The sequence below is a fragment of the Apodemus sylvaticus genome, chromosome 10 (genome assembly GCF_947179515.1).
Source record: "Apodemus sylvaticus chromosome 10, mApoSyl1.1, whole genome shotgun sequence".
NCBI lineage: Eukaryota > Metazoa > Chordata > Mammalia > Rodentia > Muridae > Apodemus > Apodemus sylvaticus.
This window is the reverse complement of record NC_067481.1, coordinates 5,581,741-5,599,254: the sequence shown is the minus strand read 5'-3', so window position 1 is coordinate 5,599,254 and position 17,514 is coordinate 5,581,741. Positions and strand designations below refer to the sequence as shown.

Here is a 17,514-nt window from a genome sequence, read left to right as displayed (position 1 = left end):
CAAATCAGGATGTAAGGCTCTCAGCCACTTCTCCAGCACCACAGCTACCTGGTGCCTTGGAGAGCAAGTCACCATGCTTCCCACCATGATGATAATGGACCAACCTCTAAAAGTGTGAGCAAGCCTCCAGTTAAATTTTACAAGTTGCCTCGGTCATGGCGTCTCTTCATAGACATCTCTTCAATAGAACAGTAACTAAGACACAGGGCTATATGAGACTTTGCCTCAAAACAAAGCACAGATGTACCCCTAGTATGATATCAGGGACCTAATTAGAATAAAGCTTTGATCTTGCTGAGTTCCACAGCCGAGTCTGCTGTGGCCCGGGGTGAAGACCCTGGGTCCATTCTGCAAGTCTCTGGTTTTGGAGTTCTGAGACAGGGACTCGGGTGCAATAGTTTGTCTGGGAGTTGACCCCAAGAATATTGGCTGAAGACGACAGTTGTCACGGGACAGAGAAGGTGGCTATTCCCAGGCATGTGGCCTCAAAGAGCCATAGCTAACTCAGGAACTGGAGCGCTGTCTTACTGGGAGTGTGTGGGGCATGTGGTTCAGAGTGTCACACCTAAGTGGGACACAGGCAGGATATCTATCTATTGCTGCAGGGTGTTTCTGGAGGCCCCCAGTCTTCTCCCTGAATGTGGCCATATCCCCACAGCCATCAGACAGAGTTGAACGGATGTCTCAGGAACAGTAGTTTCAGTGTGTGGAGGCGAATGTAGAGGAGATGCGGGTACCAGCGGCGCCAGCGACAGCAGACGGTGACGATGGCAGGTATCCACGGGCTCTATTCCCACAGCAACCTTGTGAGGCCAGTGCTATAAATAGCCTGAGTCACAGTGGGGGAACTGAGGCACAGAGCTCTTGTGTTCAAGGTTACATAATATGAGGTTCATAATTTCTCTCCTACTGTGCCCAGCAAGGGGGCCACATGCACTGAGCTGTACTGTAGAGACAAGGCTGGCAGAAGCGAGCACACGGTTAGACAACCTGTCATAACAAGGAACCCTCGGTCTTCCTCTGCACCTCCACTGCTGTGAGCCCGCTGCTCAGTGCAGAGGAGGACAATCCCTTTGCTGCCCATATGGACAGGTCCAACAGAGCAAGACCCAGAGGAAGAGGGCATCAGGGAGCTACTCCTTCTGAAACAGAGTCTCACATAGCCCAGGCTGGACTCAAATTCACTGTGTAGCCAAGACTAGACTGGAGTTCCTGATCTTTCTCTCTCCACCTCCCAAGCACCAGGATGCCAGATGGACACCTAACTGGGAGTGTCCTCTTCCATGTTCTTTTTTTTTTTTTTTTAAGATTTATTTATTTTGTGTATATGACTACACTGTAGCTGTACAGATGGTTGTCAGCCACCATGTGATTGCTGGGAATAGAACTCAGGACCTCTGCTTGCTCCGGCCCCCTCGCTCAGGCCCAAAGATTTATTTATTATTATAAGTAAGTACACTGTAGCTGTCTTCAGACACACCATCAGAAGGCATCTGATCTCATTACGGATGGTTTGTGAGCCACCATGTGGTTGCTGGGATTTGAACTCAAGACCTTTGGAAGAGCAGTCAGTGCTCTTAACCGCTGAGCCATCTCTCCAGCCCCTTTTCCATGTTCTAAGTCCAAGTTTCTGGTTGAAGGAAGGCCACCTCCCCAGATGGTACACTGCAGACACACCTACTAGGGCAGACAACCCTCAGGAATGTCAGCAAGGTATAAACAAAACCCCTTGAGCTTGGGGTGATGGGAGATGCTGGTCAGAAGAGACTATTTTTGGTCATGTGTGCATGTGTGTAGTCACATGTATGTCGTGATGCGAGTGTGAGAGTCAGAGGACATGAGGGAGTGGGTTCTTTTCTTCTTCCTCCATCATCTGTGGCAGATGCCTTTACGTACTGAGCCATCTCCCTGGACCACATTCAGAGCTCTTGACTTTGAAGAGCTAGCAGAGCCTTCATGGCCTTTAGGTGATCAGGCTGGATCAGCCCTACCCCAAACCAGACAGATGTGACTCTCACCAGGAAGTGCCCCACAAGCCTTGGGTATAAAGATAGTCCGTGAAGGGGAACCCCCTCCCCAGCTCAGGCAAAAGCCCTTTGCTCTGGTTAGTTTGTTGTTGTTGTTGTTGTTGTTGTTGATACAAGCAAGAGTTACCAGTTTAGAAAAATGCCTCTATCCCAGACTGGCCTGTAGGCAAGCCTGTGGGCATTGTCTTGATTAATAATGTAGGAGGACCCAACTCACTGTGGTGGTGACACCCTGGGCAGGTGATTCTGGCTGGTGTAGAAACCAGACTGAGCGTGCCTTGGGGATGTGGTCAGGAAGCAGCTCTCCCCTGAGGCCTCCTAGTTCCTGCCTCCAGGTTCCTGCCCTGACTTCCTGCCCTGACTTCCTGCCCTGACTTCCTGCCCTGACTTCCTGCCTTGAGTTCCTGCCCTGACTTCCCTTCATGACTGCAACGTGAAGGTTAGCCAAGCAAAGCCTTTCCTCCCAAGTTGCTTTTGGTCAGGGTGTTTATCCGGGCAATAAAAACCTAACTAGGACACCCGTATTCTCTTCCATCTTAGCCTGGTTCCATCCAACCACCCTGGCATCCCCAGACCCGTTGTAGCCTGCTCTGCCTCCCCTGAGCCTTTCCTCAGCAGCGGCGACTGCCTTGTCTGCCCCTCCACCAGCGGTCACCCGTCCTGTTATCTATTTGCCTTACTCCCCGCCAACGAGGAAACAGGCGATAAATCGGAGTTGGCGAATCATGTCTTCCCTCGGCTTGGAAGCACATTTGCATTGACCGTGCCTCAGTGAAAGAGTGACGGGTGGCAGAGGGAAATTCGGGCACTCCAGCCGGCTGGCTAAGGAAATGTTTGAGGGTGATGAGGTCTCTGCCCGGCCTCTAAATCATGCCTCTTGTCTGGGTGCCTCCAGCTGCCACAAGTCTGGGTGATAATTTCATCCCTGGCTGTGAAGACCAAACCCACATCAAGTCGGAGTGACTAAGTGACAGGACAGTAAGAGCCCTTTGGTTAGTAGCTGTACACTAGAAAGCCCGTTAACTCATGATTAAGAGGATCCGAGGCTAGACCACAGGCATACAGCTGACGTCTCCTGACACGAATGTCACAGCCCCAGTTTCTTATAGACAAGTGAGAAGTGGGAGGACTTGGGGAGTTTCTCAGGGTGGGTGGGTGTTGAGAATCAGCGGTGAGAAGCTGTAGTAGGTACTGAAGCTCTTGGGAGGTGGGTAGTCGCCCGCAGGAGAGACAAGGGTCCCCTCTCCGCGCCCATCTCTCCGGCACTTTGCAGTTACCGGAACAGCCTCAGCTTTCCGGGCTGCTGGATGCCCTAGGAAGTTGCATGGTCCAGGAAGGGGCGCAGGGCCACAGCTCTCGCGCTCGCGTCCCCCTCCTCTTCGCACAGACCGGGAAGGGAGCGCGACGAGACCGCGGCCACCAGATGGCGCCCAGGCGCCGAGGAAGCGCGAGGCCGCTCCCGGGCCGCCTCCTCAGAGGGAACAATGCGGCGCCTCGGGTTGTAGCGCCGCGCGGGAGCCCGGAGCCCGGAGCCCGGAGCGCGGGCGATTGAGAGAGCGAGCGAGCGAGCGAGCGAGCGAGCCAGCGGGCGGGCTAGGGCAGGCGAGCGCGCAGCTGTCCTTCTCCAAAGCCATGGGTGCGGCGCGGCGCGCGGCTGCAGAGCGGCGCGGCCGGAAGGTGCGGGAGGCGGGGGTGCGGGCCTGGGGCCGCCTCTAGCCGGCTCCGAGGGCGCGGGCCCCGGGAATGAGGGCGCCCGCCGCGGGAAGCCGGTCTGCGCGCCGCGGCGCCGTCCCGCCCAGCCAGCGAGCCTAGCAGGCAGACGCGCGGCCGGCGATCTGGGGGCGCGCCGCCTCGCCTTCCCCAAAATGTGAAGCAGGGAGGGCGGAGACACGGAGACCGCTCGGCCCGGAGCTCTCGCCGAACCCCTGCCCTGCGCGCCCAGGCCGCGCCGAGGGCTGCAGAGCGGCGGAGCCACCGTGCCCCGCGCGCCCTAGACGCTGCGACCCCCCCCCCCCGGCTTCCGCCCACAGCGGCTTCGCGGTTCCCGAGGTGGCCAGAGCGGGGCCCAGGACCGTGCGTCCGGCCTTGCCCCCGGCTTCTCGCCCAGACAAGTTTGAACAATGATCACAGTCAACCCCGATGGGAAGATAATGGTCAGAAGATGCCTGGTCACCCTGAGACCCTTTCGGTAAAGTTCTCTACTGGTTGGCGCAGGGAGGGCAAGACCTCCCCAGGGGTCTCGTGGTGGAGCTGGGTGAGGTCGGTCCCTTCAGGGGGTGCAAGTTCGGGTGGCAAAGGAGGTTCTCGAGTCTATTCTCGATGAGGGCCATGGGGATGGGGAAACGGAATTAGATGGGCTTCGTGTGTGTGTGTGTGTATGTGTGTGTGTGTTGGGGGTTAGGGGTGTTGTGCAGGTCTGGACCTTTCTTGAGTCGACCAAGATTGGGATAGGTATAGAGAGGTGAGCATGGAGTCAGAAAACACCAAGATCAAGGTCCTGGGCTCCAAAGTGGCCCCAGCCAGCAAGTCCCTTTCCTGCCCCTTGAGGTCTTTTTCATCTCGCGTCGGTCCTATCTGAGCTGCAAAGTTACTGTGGGGTGCCTCACAAGCTCCCCTGGTGTCCCGCCTGTCTCCTAGGTCGTCCCCGCCCATCCTCTGCCTAGTCCATCCCACTTCCGTCTCCCCACCCCCAGCATCTCACTCGTCTTCCTGGCAGGGGACAAACCTGGGTCTGACAGGAACGTCCCCAAAATTGGGACAAGGACCCCTTCTGTCGGGGATTCACTCCCAACCGCGGATCTCCAATAGGCTAGACAGGCATAGCAGGTGCATGAAACACGGCCACTTCCCTTACGGTGGACAGTCCTGGCCAGACAGGGGTGCACTTTGTGAGAGACTCACTAAGACCTGTTGGTCCCAGGAAGGGACCCCACTTTCTTCTCCCAGACTCCAGCAGAGCTAGGCCCCAAGGCCAGGCTGGGGAAAGGGTGGTAGGCGTCTGGGGTACCTGGAATATTGCCTTGTTTGGCAGCTGGGCCCCAGAAGAGACAGAAGGAGAGGTGGACACTGTAGTGGGGGTGGGACTCGAGACACAGGTGGAGTCTGGTCATAAACCTTAAGGCAGCAGGGCTTTCCTCCCAGGCTCGGGGTTGATCCCTGGTACCTCCAGACAACCTCCTGCACCCAGCTGGGTTGGGGGTGGAGAGATGTGGCCCACCTGCCTCTTGCCATCAGCATGCTGGGCCAGTTCTGTGGGACTGAGATGGCACAGTCTCTGGAGACAGCAGCTGTCAGGTTGTCTATGTGAGTGCAAAGGTCTGTGGAGCTGGAGGACTGAGGGTAGGTTTTGGAGTGTCTCAGAAGTCCCTGGCCTAAGGTGCACAGGGAACGACTCTGGCCCTTCCAGAGCTATCCTGGATTCCTGCCCTGTCGGGCAACTTGAGAGGGTTCTGGCTGGTCTCAAATCCCGAGTCAGCTTTGTAGCCCGCTGGAAGCCCGGCCTCCGAAGTCGGACCCGGTGTGACGGTTGCAGCGGTCTCCAGCACCACAGACAGCGCCCTCAGCCCAGAGCCGGTTTCCCTCCTGTGTACAGGAAGCCAGGATTCCCAGAGCAGTTGCAACTCCCTTCCAACCCTTTAACTTCACCTCCTGGTTTGTCTAGGCTGGTGGAGACCCGCAGCAACCAGTCTTCTTCAGGTTCCCTCAGAACTTTAGATTGGAGGCCTGGGGCAGCTCTCTGATTACATCACCCTAACTTCATTTATCCCCAAGGGAGGTCTGGGGATGCTGTCTTCCAGCAGAGCTCCTGGCAGGGCCTTTATTTTGTAGCTGCCCCTGAGATGTTGCCTGTGTGGATGAGGCCATCGTATCCACTATAAATGACCAACTACTGCTTTTGGGGGGCCCTGGACCCCAGGGGTGGTAACTGGTAGAGAGAGATGCTAAGGTGGTGTACTGGGGCCTCAAAGGCTGAGGGTGTAGATCTTCCTTAGGTCAAGCATCCTGTATCTCCCACCCGAAACATAATCCTATGGCTGAGACAGGGTGGGGGTTGAGAGACTGGAACTCGGAAAGTCCCCCCCCCCACACTTTTTTGTTCTTAGGCTTAGAGGATAGTAGCGAGTCTCCCACAAGATCTCTGAGTGTGCTCCGAACCCCATTCTGGGCTTAGAGGGATTCAGTGAGGTTCCTTCGAAGTAAGAGAAGTGTCCCTTGTACCATCTTTCCTACTGCAGCTCACCATGATCCCCCCAACAAATCAGGGGCACGACTGTCCCTGAAGCAGCAATTGGGACCTCTGAGTCTAGGTCTTCTCTCCCTAGCTGACTCAGTTTCTAACAGCTTTCCTTAAATACGGGCTCAGAATTTGTTTTGTTTCTTCTTTTCTTTGGCAATTATGTGTTTTCCTTAATGGACCAAATTTTAATTAAGCACTACTCAGTCGGTTTAAAATAATGGAGATTAAAACATGTAAAGCAAGTCTTGCAGGAAGACAACAACCAGGCCCCTGGGTTGGGGACAGAGCAGAGGTGGGGCAGGTGGAAGCACCTGACAGGACGTTTGGGGTCCCCTTGATTATCCTGGTTCTATATCAGGTGGGGTTCCTCATGCTGACCTGGGGTAAGGGAGGGTCCCCTTTCAGCTCTGCCAGTCATCAAGACTTCTGTTGTGTTAGGGTCTCAAAGCCTCCCGTCCCCTGGCCTCTCTCTGGCCTGTGCTGCCCACTCAGTCTTGTTTGGAGCCCAGCATGAAGCACTGGCTCTGACAGAGCTTGGGACAGGGACTCTGGGCTGTCACTTCAGGTTCCTTGAGTGTCTGGCACCTCTTAGATAATGACTGTGTATTGAAAGAATGCATGATGTCATGTTTTGGCCTGCTCCCCCTCCCTGCATGACTGCAGGCACACTTGTGTGACACTCCACGCCTGGGTGGGAAGATGTCCTTTCTCCTCGGTGGTGCAGGTTGACAGACTAGGGTGTGCGTGACAGAGAAGTCTGTGGGGAGAGTGGGCACAGTGGGGGCGGAGGGGATGTGGCCCTGCCTTGGGACTGTATCGTCTAAGAGTGTTGGGGGCATGTGGCACCCTATGAGGACAAGCGAGCTCATGGCAGATGGCTGAGGCCATGTGTGAGGCCAAGGATGGCCCAGGTGATTGATGGGAGCCAGGTGGGTCTCACCGCTCAGTCCGTACCAGTGTTTTTCACATGTTAGTGTGGAGCAGAGTCATTGGGGAGCTGGATAAAGCAGGTGGCCTGCCCTGTCCTAGCATTTTATCTAGGAAGGAGGTTCTATAATGTCCTCTCTCCCTTCCTTCCCATCTCTCTTTTTATGCCTGTGCTGGAGATTGGATCTAGCTTCTAAAGGTGTATGCTATGTAAATGCTCTACTGTTGAGCTATAGCCCTAGCCCCAGAATATCCGTTTCTAATCTTTCTTGGGAGCCAGTGCTGACCCAGGCGCTGAAGTTTGGGGGCTTGCTACTCCGGATGAACTGGCTTCTATCTTGAGGCCCTGGCTCAGAGTTCTACTTACGTGTGAATTCTTATTATTTTTTTAATGTGGTCAATTTCTTTGTCCCATTGAGCTCGAACTTCGTGGGCCTGGGAGCTCACCCCCACCCCTACCCCTGGTTCTTCTGTGCGTCCCCCAAGCTCCCTTCCCTTCTCTCGCTTGCTGATTCTTCGTCGTCGTCGTCGTCGTCGTCGTCGTCGTATCGTCGTGGTGGCAGCAGCTTGAGATCTCACTTCGCCCAAGCTGGGCTGGAGCTTGCCATGTAGCTAAGAATTAGGATGACCTTGAACTCCAGAGCCTCCTGCAGCCACCTCACCCAGCTCGTTTTCTCAAGCTTAGGACGTTTTTTGTGCCTTTCCTAGTTGGAAACAGGACACTGGATCGCTGTGTGTTCTGCTGACCCACCCTGTTCCTCTCTCCCTGCAGGCTGTTTGTCCTGGGCATTGGCTTCTTCACTCTCTGCTTCCTGATGACATCTTTGGGAGGCCAGTTCTCTGCCCGGCGCCTGGGGGACTCACCCTTCACCATCCGCACAGAAGGTATCTTGAGGGCGAGGGGAGCCAATGAGAAATATGAATGTTCTCAAGTCAAAGGGGCAATGCCTCCAAGCTCAGCCCCTTTAGCAGGTTTTCTGGGACCTTGGCCTCTGAACATGCAAATGTGCAAGAGGAGGGAGGGGTCCTGAGTTTGCAGTGTGATGCATGCCCCTTGGGCTCTGGTCCTACGCATGCCACCAGCCTTCTCAGGCCAAGAAGGAGGATCTCGAAGGGTCAGAAGGGCTCCTGCGGCTCCGCTGGTGTCTTTGAACACAGCGCCTGTCTCTTTGAGACCCATGTTGTGTGTTTTTCACCAGGCAAGGCTGTGGTTGGGGACAGGCTTGCAAAAGGGCTCACATGGTTCCTGTCTGGGATGCTGGTCTCGCCTGGTCCGTCTCTGTCCCTGGCCCGCGTGACGCTTGCTAGGTGTGGAATGGAGATGCAGAGTGTGGGCTTTTGGGACCAGACAGGCTAGAACCTCCATCTCTAGTTTCTAGCTGTGGACTGTTGTCAGGTTCTTAAGTTACAGAGAAAAGGAGAGGGGCAGGGAGAGAGTGAAAACCCTCGCTGATGCTGGACTGAATGGTCTGTGTGCTGAAACCCCAGGCACTGTGCTGGCTGGCACACAGCTTGTGGTAACTAGGAGTCCTCGGCCCCGCCCCTCCTACGGGGCTGCTGGGAGCAGACAAATGCTCTGCATAGTGTGTCACAGGGTACCTCTGAGTCAATGGTGTGGAGGAGGAGCACGGCGTGGAGGGAAACTGAGGCAAACGAGGCTTCTGGAGCAGTTTGGTGTTGTGAGATTTCTGCCTGTCTGGAGAGTCTCTCTTGGAAATCACCTCCTTGAGCTTGCCGGGCTCTTGGTTCCTGGTGACAGCGCCACAGGCATCCCGAGCGGTTCAGGCTGTCCGCTCAAGTGGGCTCCGAGTGGCACTTACTGTGCCATCTGGTTGCCATCCTCCGGCGCCGTCCTTGGCTTCACACATGAGTCTTCAAACTCGAAAGCTCTCAGAAGCCAGGTCATACTTAGCATCAGCGGCCATTCCAGCCGAGCAGAACAGTCCGACTTCCAGAGACCCCTCAGCATCTGAGCCTAGGGTCTCCGTCGGTAAGTGGGATAGGGCACTACCTCTCCAGGGTGGCCTTGAGCCTGCGTTAAGACTCCCCGGAGAGGGGATCCTGGGCTTCGGCTGCAGAGTGAAGCCTCTATGCACATTCAGTGCATGTGCCTTGTGAGGGGGGAAGGAGGCCACTCCAGGGAAGGGGTGGCGGGGGAGCAGGAGGACCCCTGAGGGTGTGGGTCTCTACACAGGAGGTGCTGGGAAGGTAAGGTTAGAGAAGAGGAGGGGCAGTTGTGAAGGAAAAGTCAGGGTTAGATGGCTGGGGGCTCAGGACACAGAAGGATGTGAGGCTCGCTGGGAGTGCCCTCAGATGCCCGTAGACATTGGTTATATCTGTCTGGGCTTCAAGAACCTAGGGTGAGAATAAAGACATTCAGGAAGGGAGGTTGTGCCTGGGCTTTGGGGTCTTCTGTTCATCCCTCAGAAGGGTTATAGGCCAAGACAACACTCCTACCTCATAGCCCTTGCCCTGTCTTGACTTTGGGAAAGGTCTAGCTCAAGCTCTAGATCTTGTGCTATAAAAGGGAGAGAACCCTCTAAGCTACATGTGCAGTTACACTAAAAGAGTGTGTGTGTGTGCGTGTGTGTGTGTGTGTGTGTGTGTGTGTGTATAGTTATACTAGAGGTGTGTGTGTGTGTGTGTGTGTGTGTGTAGTTACACTAGAAGTGTGTGTATGTGTGGAGTTACTCTAGAGGTATATGTGTGTATAGTTACACTAGAGGTATGTGTGTGTGTAGTTACTCTAGAGATGTGTGTGTGTGTGTGTGTGTGTAGTTACTCTAGAGGTGTGTGTGTGTACATTCAGGTGCTTAACTTTATTTATTTAATGTATATGAGTACGCTGTCTCTCTCTCCTCAGACACACCAGAAGTGAGCATCAGATTCCATTACAGATGGTTGTGAGCTACCATGTGGTTGCTGGGAATTGAACTCAGGACCTCTGGAAGAGCAGACAGTCCTCATAACCACTGAGCCATCTCTCCAGCCCCGGTGCTTACCATTTTAAAACTGAAGTTTAAGATACAGAGCACACCCCCAGTCCATGCAGCCAGACCAGGAGCAACATGCCCAGTTTCCAGAACTCCCACCATGTGTCCTTCCAGTCTCTACCATCTCTGTTGTGGCTGTGGGAGGCACCTTCTCTGGGCCAGTTCATTCTTCAGGAGTAAGGGCTCTAGTTTGGGGACACAGAGACAAACCTCCTGAGATTTAGATGAAAGTTGCTGGATGGGAATCACCTGGCCAAGGTGGGACTCTGGCTTGGGAGGGAAGAGCCTTCGCAGTCCTGCTCAGCAAGGCCCGGCCTAGCTCTTCCTAACAAGGCCCTTGCCTGCTCCTCATGGAGTCAGACCTGAGCGGCTGGAGGGAGCAGGTTGCCCCGCAGAAGCAGGCTCAGCTGCTTGTGTCTGCTCTCAGATGATCACTGTGTCCTAGCTCTGCTCATCCCAGGCCCCAGGCCAGAGATTGGCTGGAAGATGCTCCAGGTTCTGTGGCTGTCTCTTGGAGACTGGCCGTTTGGGGAAGAGAGATAATAGGCAGAGGAAAAGCCCCATTTGGCCTGCCGGGGTCTGCCCTGGTCTCTGCAGCCCAGAGCCCACAGTTCTGCCTCCGCTGGGTCTGCACTGTTTACCCAGTACAGGAATTGATTTTTCCAGCTATCCAGACACCCAGTCCCAGCCTCCTTTGCAGGATACAGGGGGGGCTGTCTTCTCTGGCAGGTGGGGCTTGATCAAAGTAAAGGGGAGGGATGAGAACATGAGAAACAGAGTCACAGAGAGGGTGTCTGGGAAGGAGACAGACTAGCCGGCCTCAGGGGGTAATAAAAACACCCATCTCTAAGTGTGGGGTCCATTCATACCTCCAGCATCCCAGGTTTCCTCGTTTATATGGAAATCGGTGGGGAGCTGTGTTAGCTCTCAGACTCACTGCTGGGACCTCATAGTAAGTACATTTCTATTCAGTCGATGCCAAGCATGGGAAGATGTGTCAGCACTCGGTTCTTATAAAGTCCCTTGTCCAAAAAGCTTGTGTGTGTGTCCAGGGCCAGTGGTGGCATCTGAGCGTGAGTCACTTGGTGGGGGTCCACCTCCTGGCCCTCTCCCCTCTTTAGCTTTGTCCTTAGGTATCTCCCGAGCAAGAAAGGAGCTTCTGTCAGGGTAGAGGATATCCTAGGGCTTTTGCAGAAGGAGGGAGGCGCTTCTGAGCCCTGGAGACAGGGGAGGAATCTTTCTTGGTTTGGGAACCGGAGGGTGCCTCAAGAGTCATCTGTACTGGGTCTGCCCCCTCAACCAGAGCCATAATGGAACCTGGGCAGTGAATACTTGCAGTTCATAAGTTCCCCGTTTTTGGGGTCACACCTCCCGCTGACAAAAAAATTCCACAAGAAAACCTTATTAATTCCTGCTGTGAGGATCAGCCTCCACCCCCAAATGTCTGCAGAGACTCTTGTGTCGGGTGACCTATATTTCCATGGTCATCTCTCCCTCTGATTTCTTCCTACAGCAAAGGAAACAGCTTATGTCTCCTCTCCCGACTCCTCCATCTCTGGCCCTAACTTGCAGGGGAAGGGCACTCGGTTCTTATAAAGTCCCTTGTCCAAAAAGCTTGTGTGTGTGTCCAGCCACATGGGGACAAAGAAGGTGGGAACCATGGGACAGGGACTTCAGACCACTGCCAGGCACAGTAGACAGATTCAATCTCCTCCATGGGTGGCAGGAAGAAACACATACACACACGCGCGTGCGCACACACACAGACAGACAGACAGACACACACACACACACACACACACACACACACACACACACACGGCTGTCTCTGCATCAGGTTCTCCCTGGGTCTGTCTTAGGCCCTATACCCTGACTCTAGACTTCCTTTCCAGTCTTCCAGGCTGTGCCAGGAAATTGTCTTCCCATGTGAACATGCAGAGTCATTTACCCCTCTCTACTTAGAGTACCTGCTGTGCCCGGGCCCACCCGGGGCTGGGGGGAACCAGGTGACATGCTCCTTTATAGGTTCCGATGCTAGCCTGGGGCTCATCCCACTCCCCCCTTTTCTAGTTTTAGGGGACCCATCTGTTTTTCCTCCCTTTCTATTTCCTTTTTCTCTCCTCTCCCTTTCCCCTTCATTTCCGGTGACCCCAATTTTTACAAGAAGTAGGAAGGAGACAAGAAGATAAACTCTGGACAACTCCGGACCCCGTGCCCCATTTTACCCCAGGGGAAACTGAGGCCAAGAGAAGGATATGAACTGTTTCCATTGGGTCAGTGGCAGAACAGGGCTGGAGTGAAAGCTTTGATTTTTACTGCAGCCTGGGCCAGGCCCCTACTGAGCTGCTGGCTTGGCCTCCCAGTGGCCTCTGGGATATGATGGGGCCTGTGATGGGCAGTGAAGGCAGTGAGGAGGGACAGGGAAGCCTGGGTCAGGCAGAGGATCTGGTGATTTCCTCCAGGAAGCACAGCACCACCGGGACATCGAGGCACAGAGTTACTCCTTCTGAGCTGCAAACCAGTCGGTGTGTGTGTGTGTGTGTTTCAGGTCTGAGTGTTCTGGCCTGTGCACAGCTAAGCAGGTCCCAGTTCTGGGGTGCTTTCTTCTTTTTTCACCCTGATCCTTTGGGGAAGGGACTCCCACAGATGAAGCTATGAACTGTGGGCTCACTAGGGCGGCCCAGGAAGGCTGAGCAGGTTATGCATTGCGTAAAACAACACCCATCCGAAATCTATAATACAGATGGTACCTTGGTGTTTTGCAGGGCAGTAGCCAGGTCAAAACTTGCATTGTCCATTCTCTCAGGAGCTGAAGTGATGGCCCCTGCCTCTTCTTTCTCTCTGGTGTGTCAAGCACTCCTTGGGTGCTGGGTGCTGGGTTTAGAGGGTAGGCACAGTCAAGGCGAAGGCATGTTTGAGTGACAGCTGACCTGGGCTCTGTGAGCCTGGGAGAGGGGCTGCTATCTCTGTCCTGTTGGACTACTATCTGACCAACTCACAGGTGCATCTGAGTGGCACAGCAGTGGCAGGCGTGGCAGGCGTGGCACCAGATCAGCAGGCATGGCTAGGTTGATTTATCTGAGGCTATTGTGAGACTTCCCCAGGCTTCTCCAGGGGACTCAGGAAGGAGCTCAGTGGTGGGTCACGTGCCCACCGTGCCTAAGGCTCTGGGCTCAGTGTCTTTACACCACAAGAAGAAACGGAACAAGGTTGTCTTCTTAGGGTGGGGAGGCCTTTGCTGTTTCTCTTACTTAGGGCTGGGAAAAACCACATCCTCCGTCCCTCCCTCTCTCCTTCCTTCCCTCCCTCCCTCCCCTTCTCTCCACCCCCCTTTCTCCATTCTTCTCTCTCTCCCTTCCTTTGTCCCCCCTCCTCTCTCTCCTTCCTTCCTTCCTTTGCCCTGCCCCGACCCATCTCTGCCATCCCATGGGACTCCTGGAGCATCTCCATTTCCTTCCTCATCTTCCTCTGCTCCCTCTCTCTTGTTCCTTCTCTTTCCATTGGTTTTCCTTCAGAGCTAGGGATGCATCTCCTAAGGACACAGGTCCTTTGGCTCTGATGCTGTTTTGAGTCACTGTCTTCTGAGCCAAGTGACTGTCATCTTGCGGAACTCAGCTGTATCACCTTGCAAAAGGATCATCCCGTCTGGGCTTGTTGGCAGCTTGCATCCTTGTCCAGGGGTGAGGAGACCCTTCCCTGAGTACCCAGTCTCAGGTACCTGGGTACTACTGCCTGTTGTGTGCAACTCTTGGGAAGGAGCTAGAGTAGATAGGGGGAGAAACAAGGCGGGCTCTCTCTGTGCGGTCCCTGGGATGTCCTCTTCCCTCGTGGGTAAAGGCTTTTGGGAGGACACCTCCACTCCTGTTAGTAACCCCTCAACGGTGCCAGATGAGGAAGCCCAACAAACTGATTGGTTCCCCTCACCCCAGAGTGAAATTTGGTGGAGTTGTGCTTCAGTCTGTGGTTGGGACCGTAAAAGAAAGGGTGGCTATGGTTTTAGTCTCCCTCTTGGAGGGATCTTTAGCAGCAGACGCCTGGCTGCTCACTAGTTCCCTGGGAGACGGTGAGAGATCCTTCCTGTCTTCTGTGGCCTTCCTTAGAGTTCAGGCAGGCTCTGTTGCTGGTGGGGCCCAGCCAGAGGGGCCTCGTGTCATGTGGGGAAGCAGTCGGTGTCTGAGCCTGGTAGGATGGTGATGGGGCAGGGGATGTGAGTCCTGAGGAGCTCTTGTGACACAGGCCACTTTGTTCCCCTTCCTGCTGGCCCATCCCCATTGGCCTATTTCTCTTCAGTCTCCCTCTTCTGCCTCTGTCCCCTCAGGGGCTCATGCAGCCTGTGCAGGATGCTGGGCTGCAGACAGGCCACGGTATTCTCCTCTTGAGTTAGAGAGCTTGAGGCCAAGAGTGGAAGGTTGTCTTCCCCTCTGCTCATAAAGGGTTTGGTAGCAGAAGCAGGTGAGACTGACTCCATGTGTCTCCTCCACAGCACTGCCTCTCCCCTGGAGGCTGCAGCGGGCATTCTGGCACCTTCTTTCTGAGAGCTTGTGGTCCCCCTACAATTCTCTGCATTTTCATATGCATGGGCCAGACTTTCAGCTGTCAGCATCTGGGACAGATGGAACGTGCTAGAACATGGCCAGCACCCAGTAACTGACGGACCATAATTGCCACAGCTCCTGTTGTCCAAGGTGGGGTGACCCAGGGTTGCCCCCCATCCCTCTGGCTCCCAAGTAGGGCCAGGCTGTGGTAGTGCAGGATGGCAGGGGGCGCTCTTCTGCCCACCTCTCCCTCATTTCCATAATGGAATGAGTCCAAGAGTTGATAGCCCTTGTGTGGTCTGGAAGCATGTGGCTAGTGTCTTGCTGACTCCACTCATTGGTTGAGAACTTAACTCTGGAAATTTGGAGGGAGTAGAATGGGTCACTTTAACGCCTGGTGCGGAACAGCTTGGGACCTGTGTGGCTGTCTAGAATGTTCAGTGACACAGAATTAGAAAGACAAGTGTTGATCCCAAAGTCAGGAGGAGAAAGACCACCGACCCAAGTCATCATGAATTAAAGCAAGCAATTAACTCAAACAAGCTGCGTGTGTGTGTGTGTGTGTGTGTGTGTGTGTGTGTGTGCGCGCGCGCACATGTGTGCATGTGCGTATGTGTGTGCATGCATATGCGTGCGTGCATGTGTGTGTGTGTGTGTGTGTGAACTGCCTCCCTCTAAGGTGGGGATCTAGAAGGCAGCAATGGATGTGAGGAAGACAAGGTATCTATAGCTCAGGGGCAGGGGGATTTCCAAATGAGAGACTTGGAGGGCAAAAACAGGCAGAACACAAGTATACCAAGTTAGTCCTAACAACCTCCTGAAACAGACACGATTGCCAGGTAGTCATAACAGCGGGAAGTCAAAATAAAGTACTCAGAGGTGGCCAAAACAACATTCTGAAACAAAGGTAGGGTCGCAAGATGGTTATTACACTATTTAAAACAAAGACATGACGGCCATTCCTAGAACAGGCGGGACAGAACCATTTGTGGTTAAGGTTACAGGTGGGGCACAGCCCCATCCTGGGGAAACATATTTAATCATAAAGAGGAGAGGCGGTTTGTCTTTACCATAAGGTGGCTTTCCAGCCTAAGGGGGAGCAGGCTGGCTCGTCGGGCCAGGATGGTCTCACATGGGGTGTGCACAGCTGACAGCGGAGGGATCAGAAAGGAGATGCTGGGGAGCTTGGGTGCTTCTGGGAGCCCAGTGGGTGAACCTCACTTCCTCTCGCTTCATCGGCACAGACTCTCCCCAGCAGGGGGGGAGGGACTCTAAGGGGGTGAGCAACTCACCTAGAAGGTGCCCGTGGCTCAGGACAAGAGCACTGCCATTTTCTAGAGGAGGTGGGGTGGGAACACAGGACTTAGAGGCTGGGCGTGGCTGAGATAAGAATCGGATCCCTGAGCGCAGGCTAACCCAGTATCAGAATCACACTGGAAGCAAACACAAAAAAGGTTTGAGAGCCCCTATCAGTGGACAAAGCCACGCCAATGGAAACCTGACTGGGGGTTCCAGGCTCATGCAAGGCATGAGGGTTCTCTGCCTTCCCTTCTTCTACTGGGGCCTTCCCAGCCCTCACAGACCCTTGATGCTCAGGAGGTTACACCTAGAGGTTCATTGCATCAGAAGCCAAAGAGATAGCAAAAGCCCCTCAGCCTCCCAGCAGGGAGGGAGCAGCTTAGCTCTACAGATTGGTCTCTTCCAAGGGGAAACAGAAAGGGGTCCCGTTGAATGGGCAGGAGAGACACTGCCTACCCCTTCTGTGAGGTGGTCTGGGAAGATGGAGATGGCGCTGGGAGTATGACCGCCCCTGACAAACGCTCCCAACTCTGCCTACAGTGCCAGGTGGCCCAGAGTCCCGCGGCGCCCTTCGCAAGATGAGCGACCTGCTGGAGCTGATGGTGAAGCGCATGGACTTGCTGGCCAGACTGGAGAACAGCAGTGAACTGCACCGGACCGCCAGCGCTGCGCACTTAGCCGCAGACAGGTGAGGAGAGGTGGGGAGGGCACAGAGCTAGGGTGCCCCTGGGGTGCTGGGGTCCAGCGTAGCCTCAGATGCACCTTTAGAGCTCAGCCAAAGTCCCCTTTCTGGTGAACTAGAAAAATTTTAAGACTGGGGAAAAAAAAAAAAAACAGGGTTGGGGAGATGGCTCAGTGTGTAAAAACACTTGCTGCCCAAGCAAGAGGGCCCGAGTTCAAATCCCAGCACCCACCTAAACCTGGGTGATGGGTGCTGCTGTGAGAGGCAGAAGCAGAAGATCACAGGGGCTCCAGCCTCAGTCTGGATTCCCTGAGATACCCTGTCTCCAGGGAACAAGATGGAGAGGAAGAGAGACAGCAGGTCTTCCACCCCCACCTCTGACCCCCACTTCACCCCATCTACTTCCACCTGCATAAAGAGGAGTAGAAATACATCCAGAATGCGGGCTCCTCCACCCCAGGCTCAACAACCATTAACATTTTGTCTTCTTGTAGACTGTTCTTTGTCCTCATTAAATAAAGTGCCTCTGGTGAAAACTGAAGGGCCCTCTTACTGCTTCTCCCTGGAGACAGCAGTTCACACCTAGTGTTAAGTTTCCCCCAGTCTAGGTTCTTCTACACACACCTATCATACTTGTTATAAAGGCACGGTGTGCACACCTGCCCCCGCTTTCTCTGTGTGTGTGTGTGTGTGTGTGTGTATGCGCGTGTGTATGAGAGAGTATGCCTGTGTGTGTCTGTGCGTGTCTATGTCTCTGTGTGTGTGTGAGTGCCTGCATCTGTGTTCATGTGAATGTGTGAGTGCCTGTGAGAGT

General features: G+C 54.5%; 1 protein-coding gene across 2 annotated transcripts in view; it reads left to right on the top strand.

Moving 5' to 3' along the window:
* The first annotated feature begins 4,028 nt into the window (after nucleotides 1-4,028).
* Nucleotides 4,029-17,514, top strand: part of Mgat5b (alpha-1,6-mannosylglycoprotein 6-beta-N-acetylglucosaminyltransferase B) — a 66,710-nt gene continuing 53,224 nt past the window's right edge. For both annotated transcript variants that reach the window (XM_052195803.1, XM_052195802.1), the window contains exons 1-3: nucleotides 4,029-4,215; nucleotides 7,964-8,076; nucleotides 16,559-16,706. In XM_052195803.1, the coding sequence (XP_052051763.1) occupies nucleotides 4,148-4,215; nucleotides 7,964-8,076; nucleotides 16,559-16,706 (329 nt within the window). In that variant the 5' untranslated portion in view covers nucleotides 4,029-4,147. The remainder of the gene's footprint in view (nucleotides 4,216-7,963; nucleotides 8,077-16,558; nucleotides 16,707-17,514) is intronic.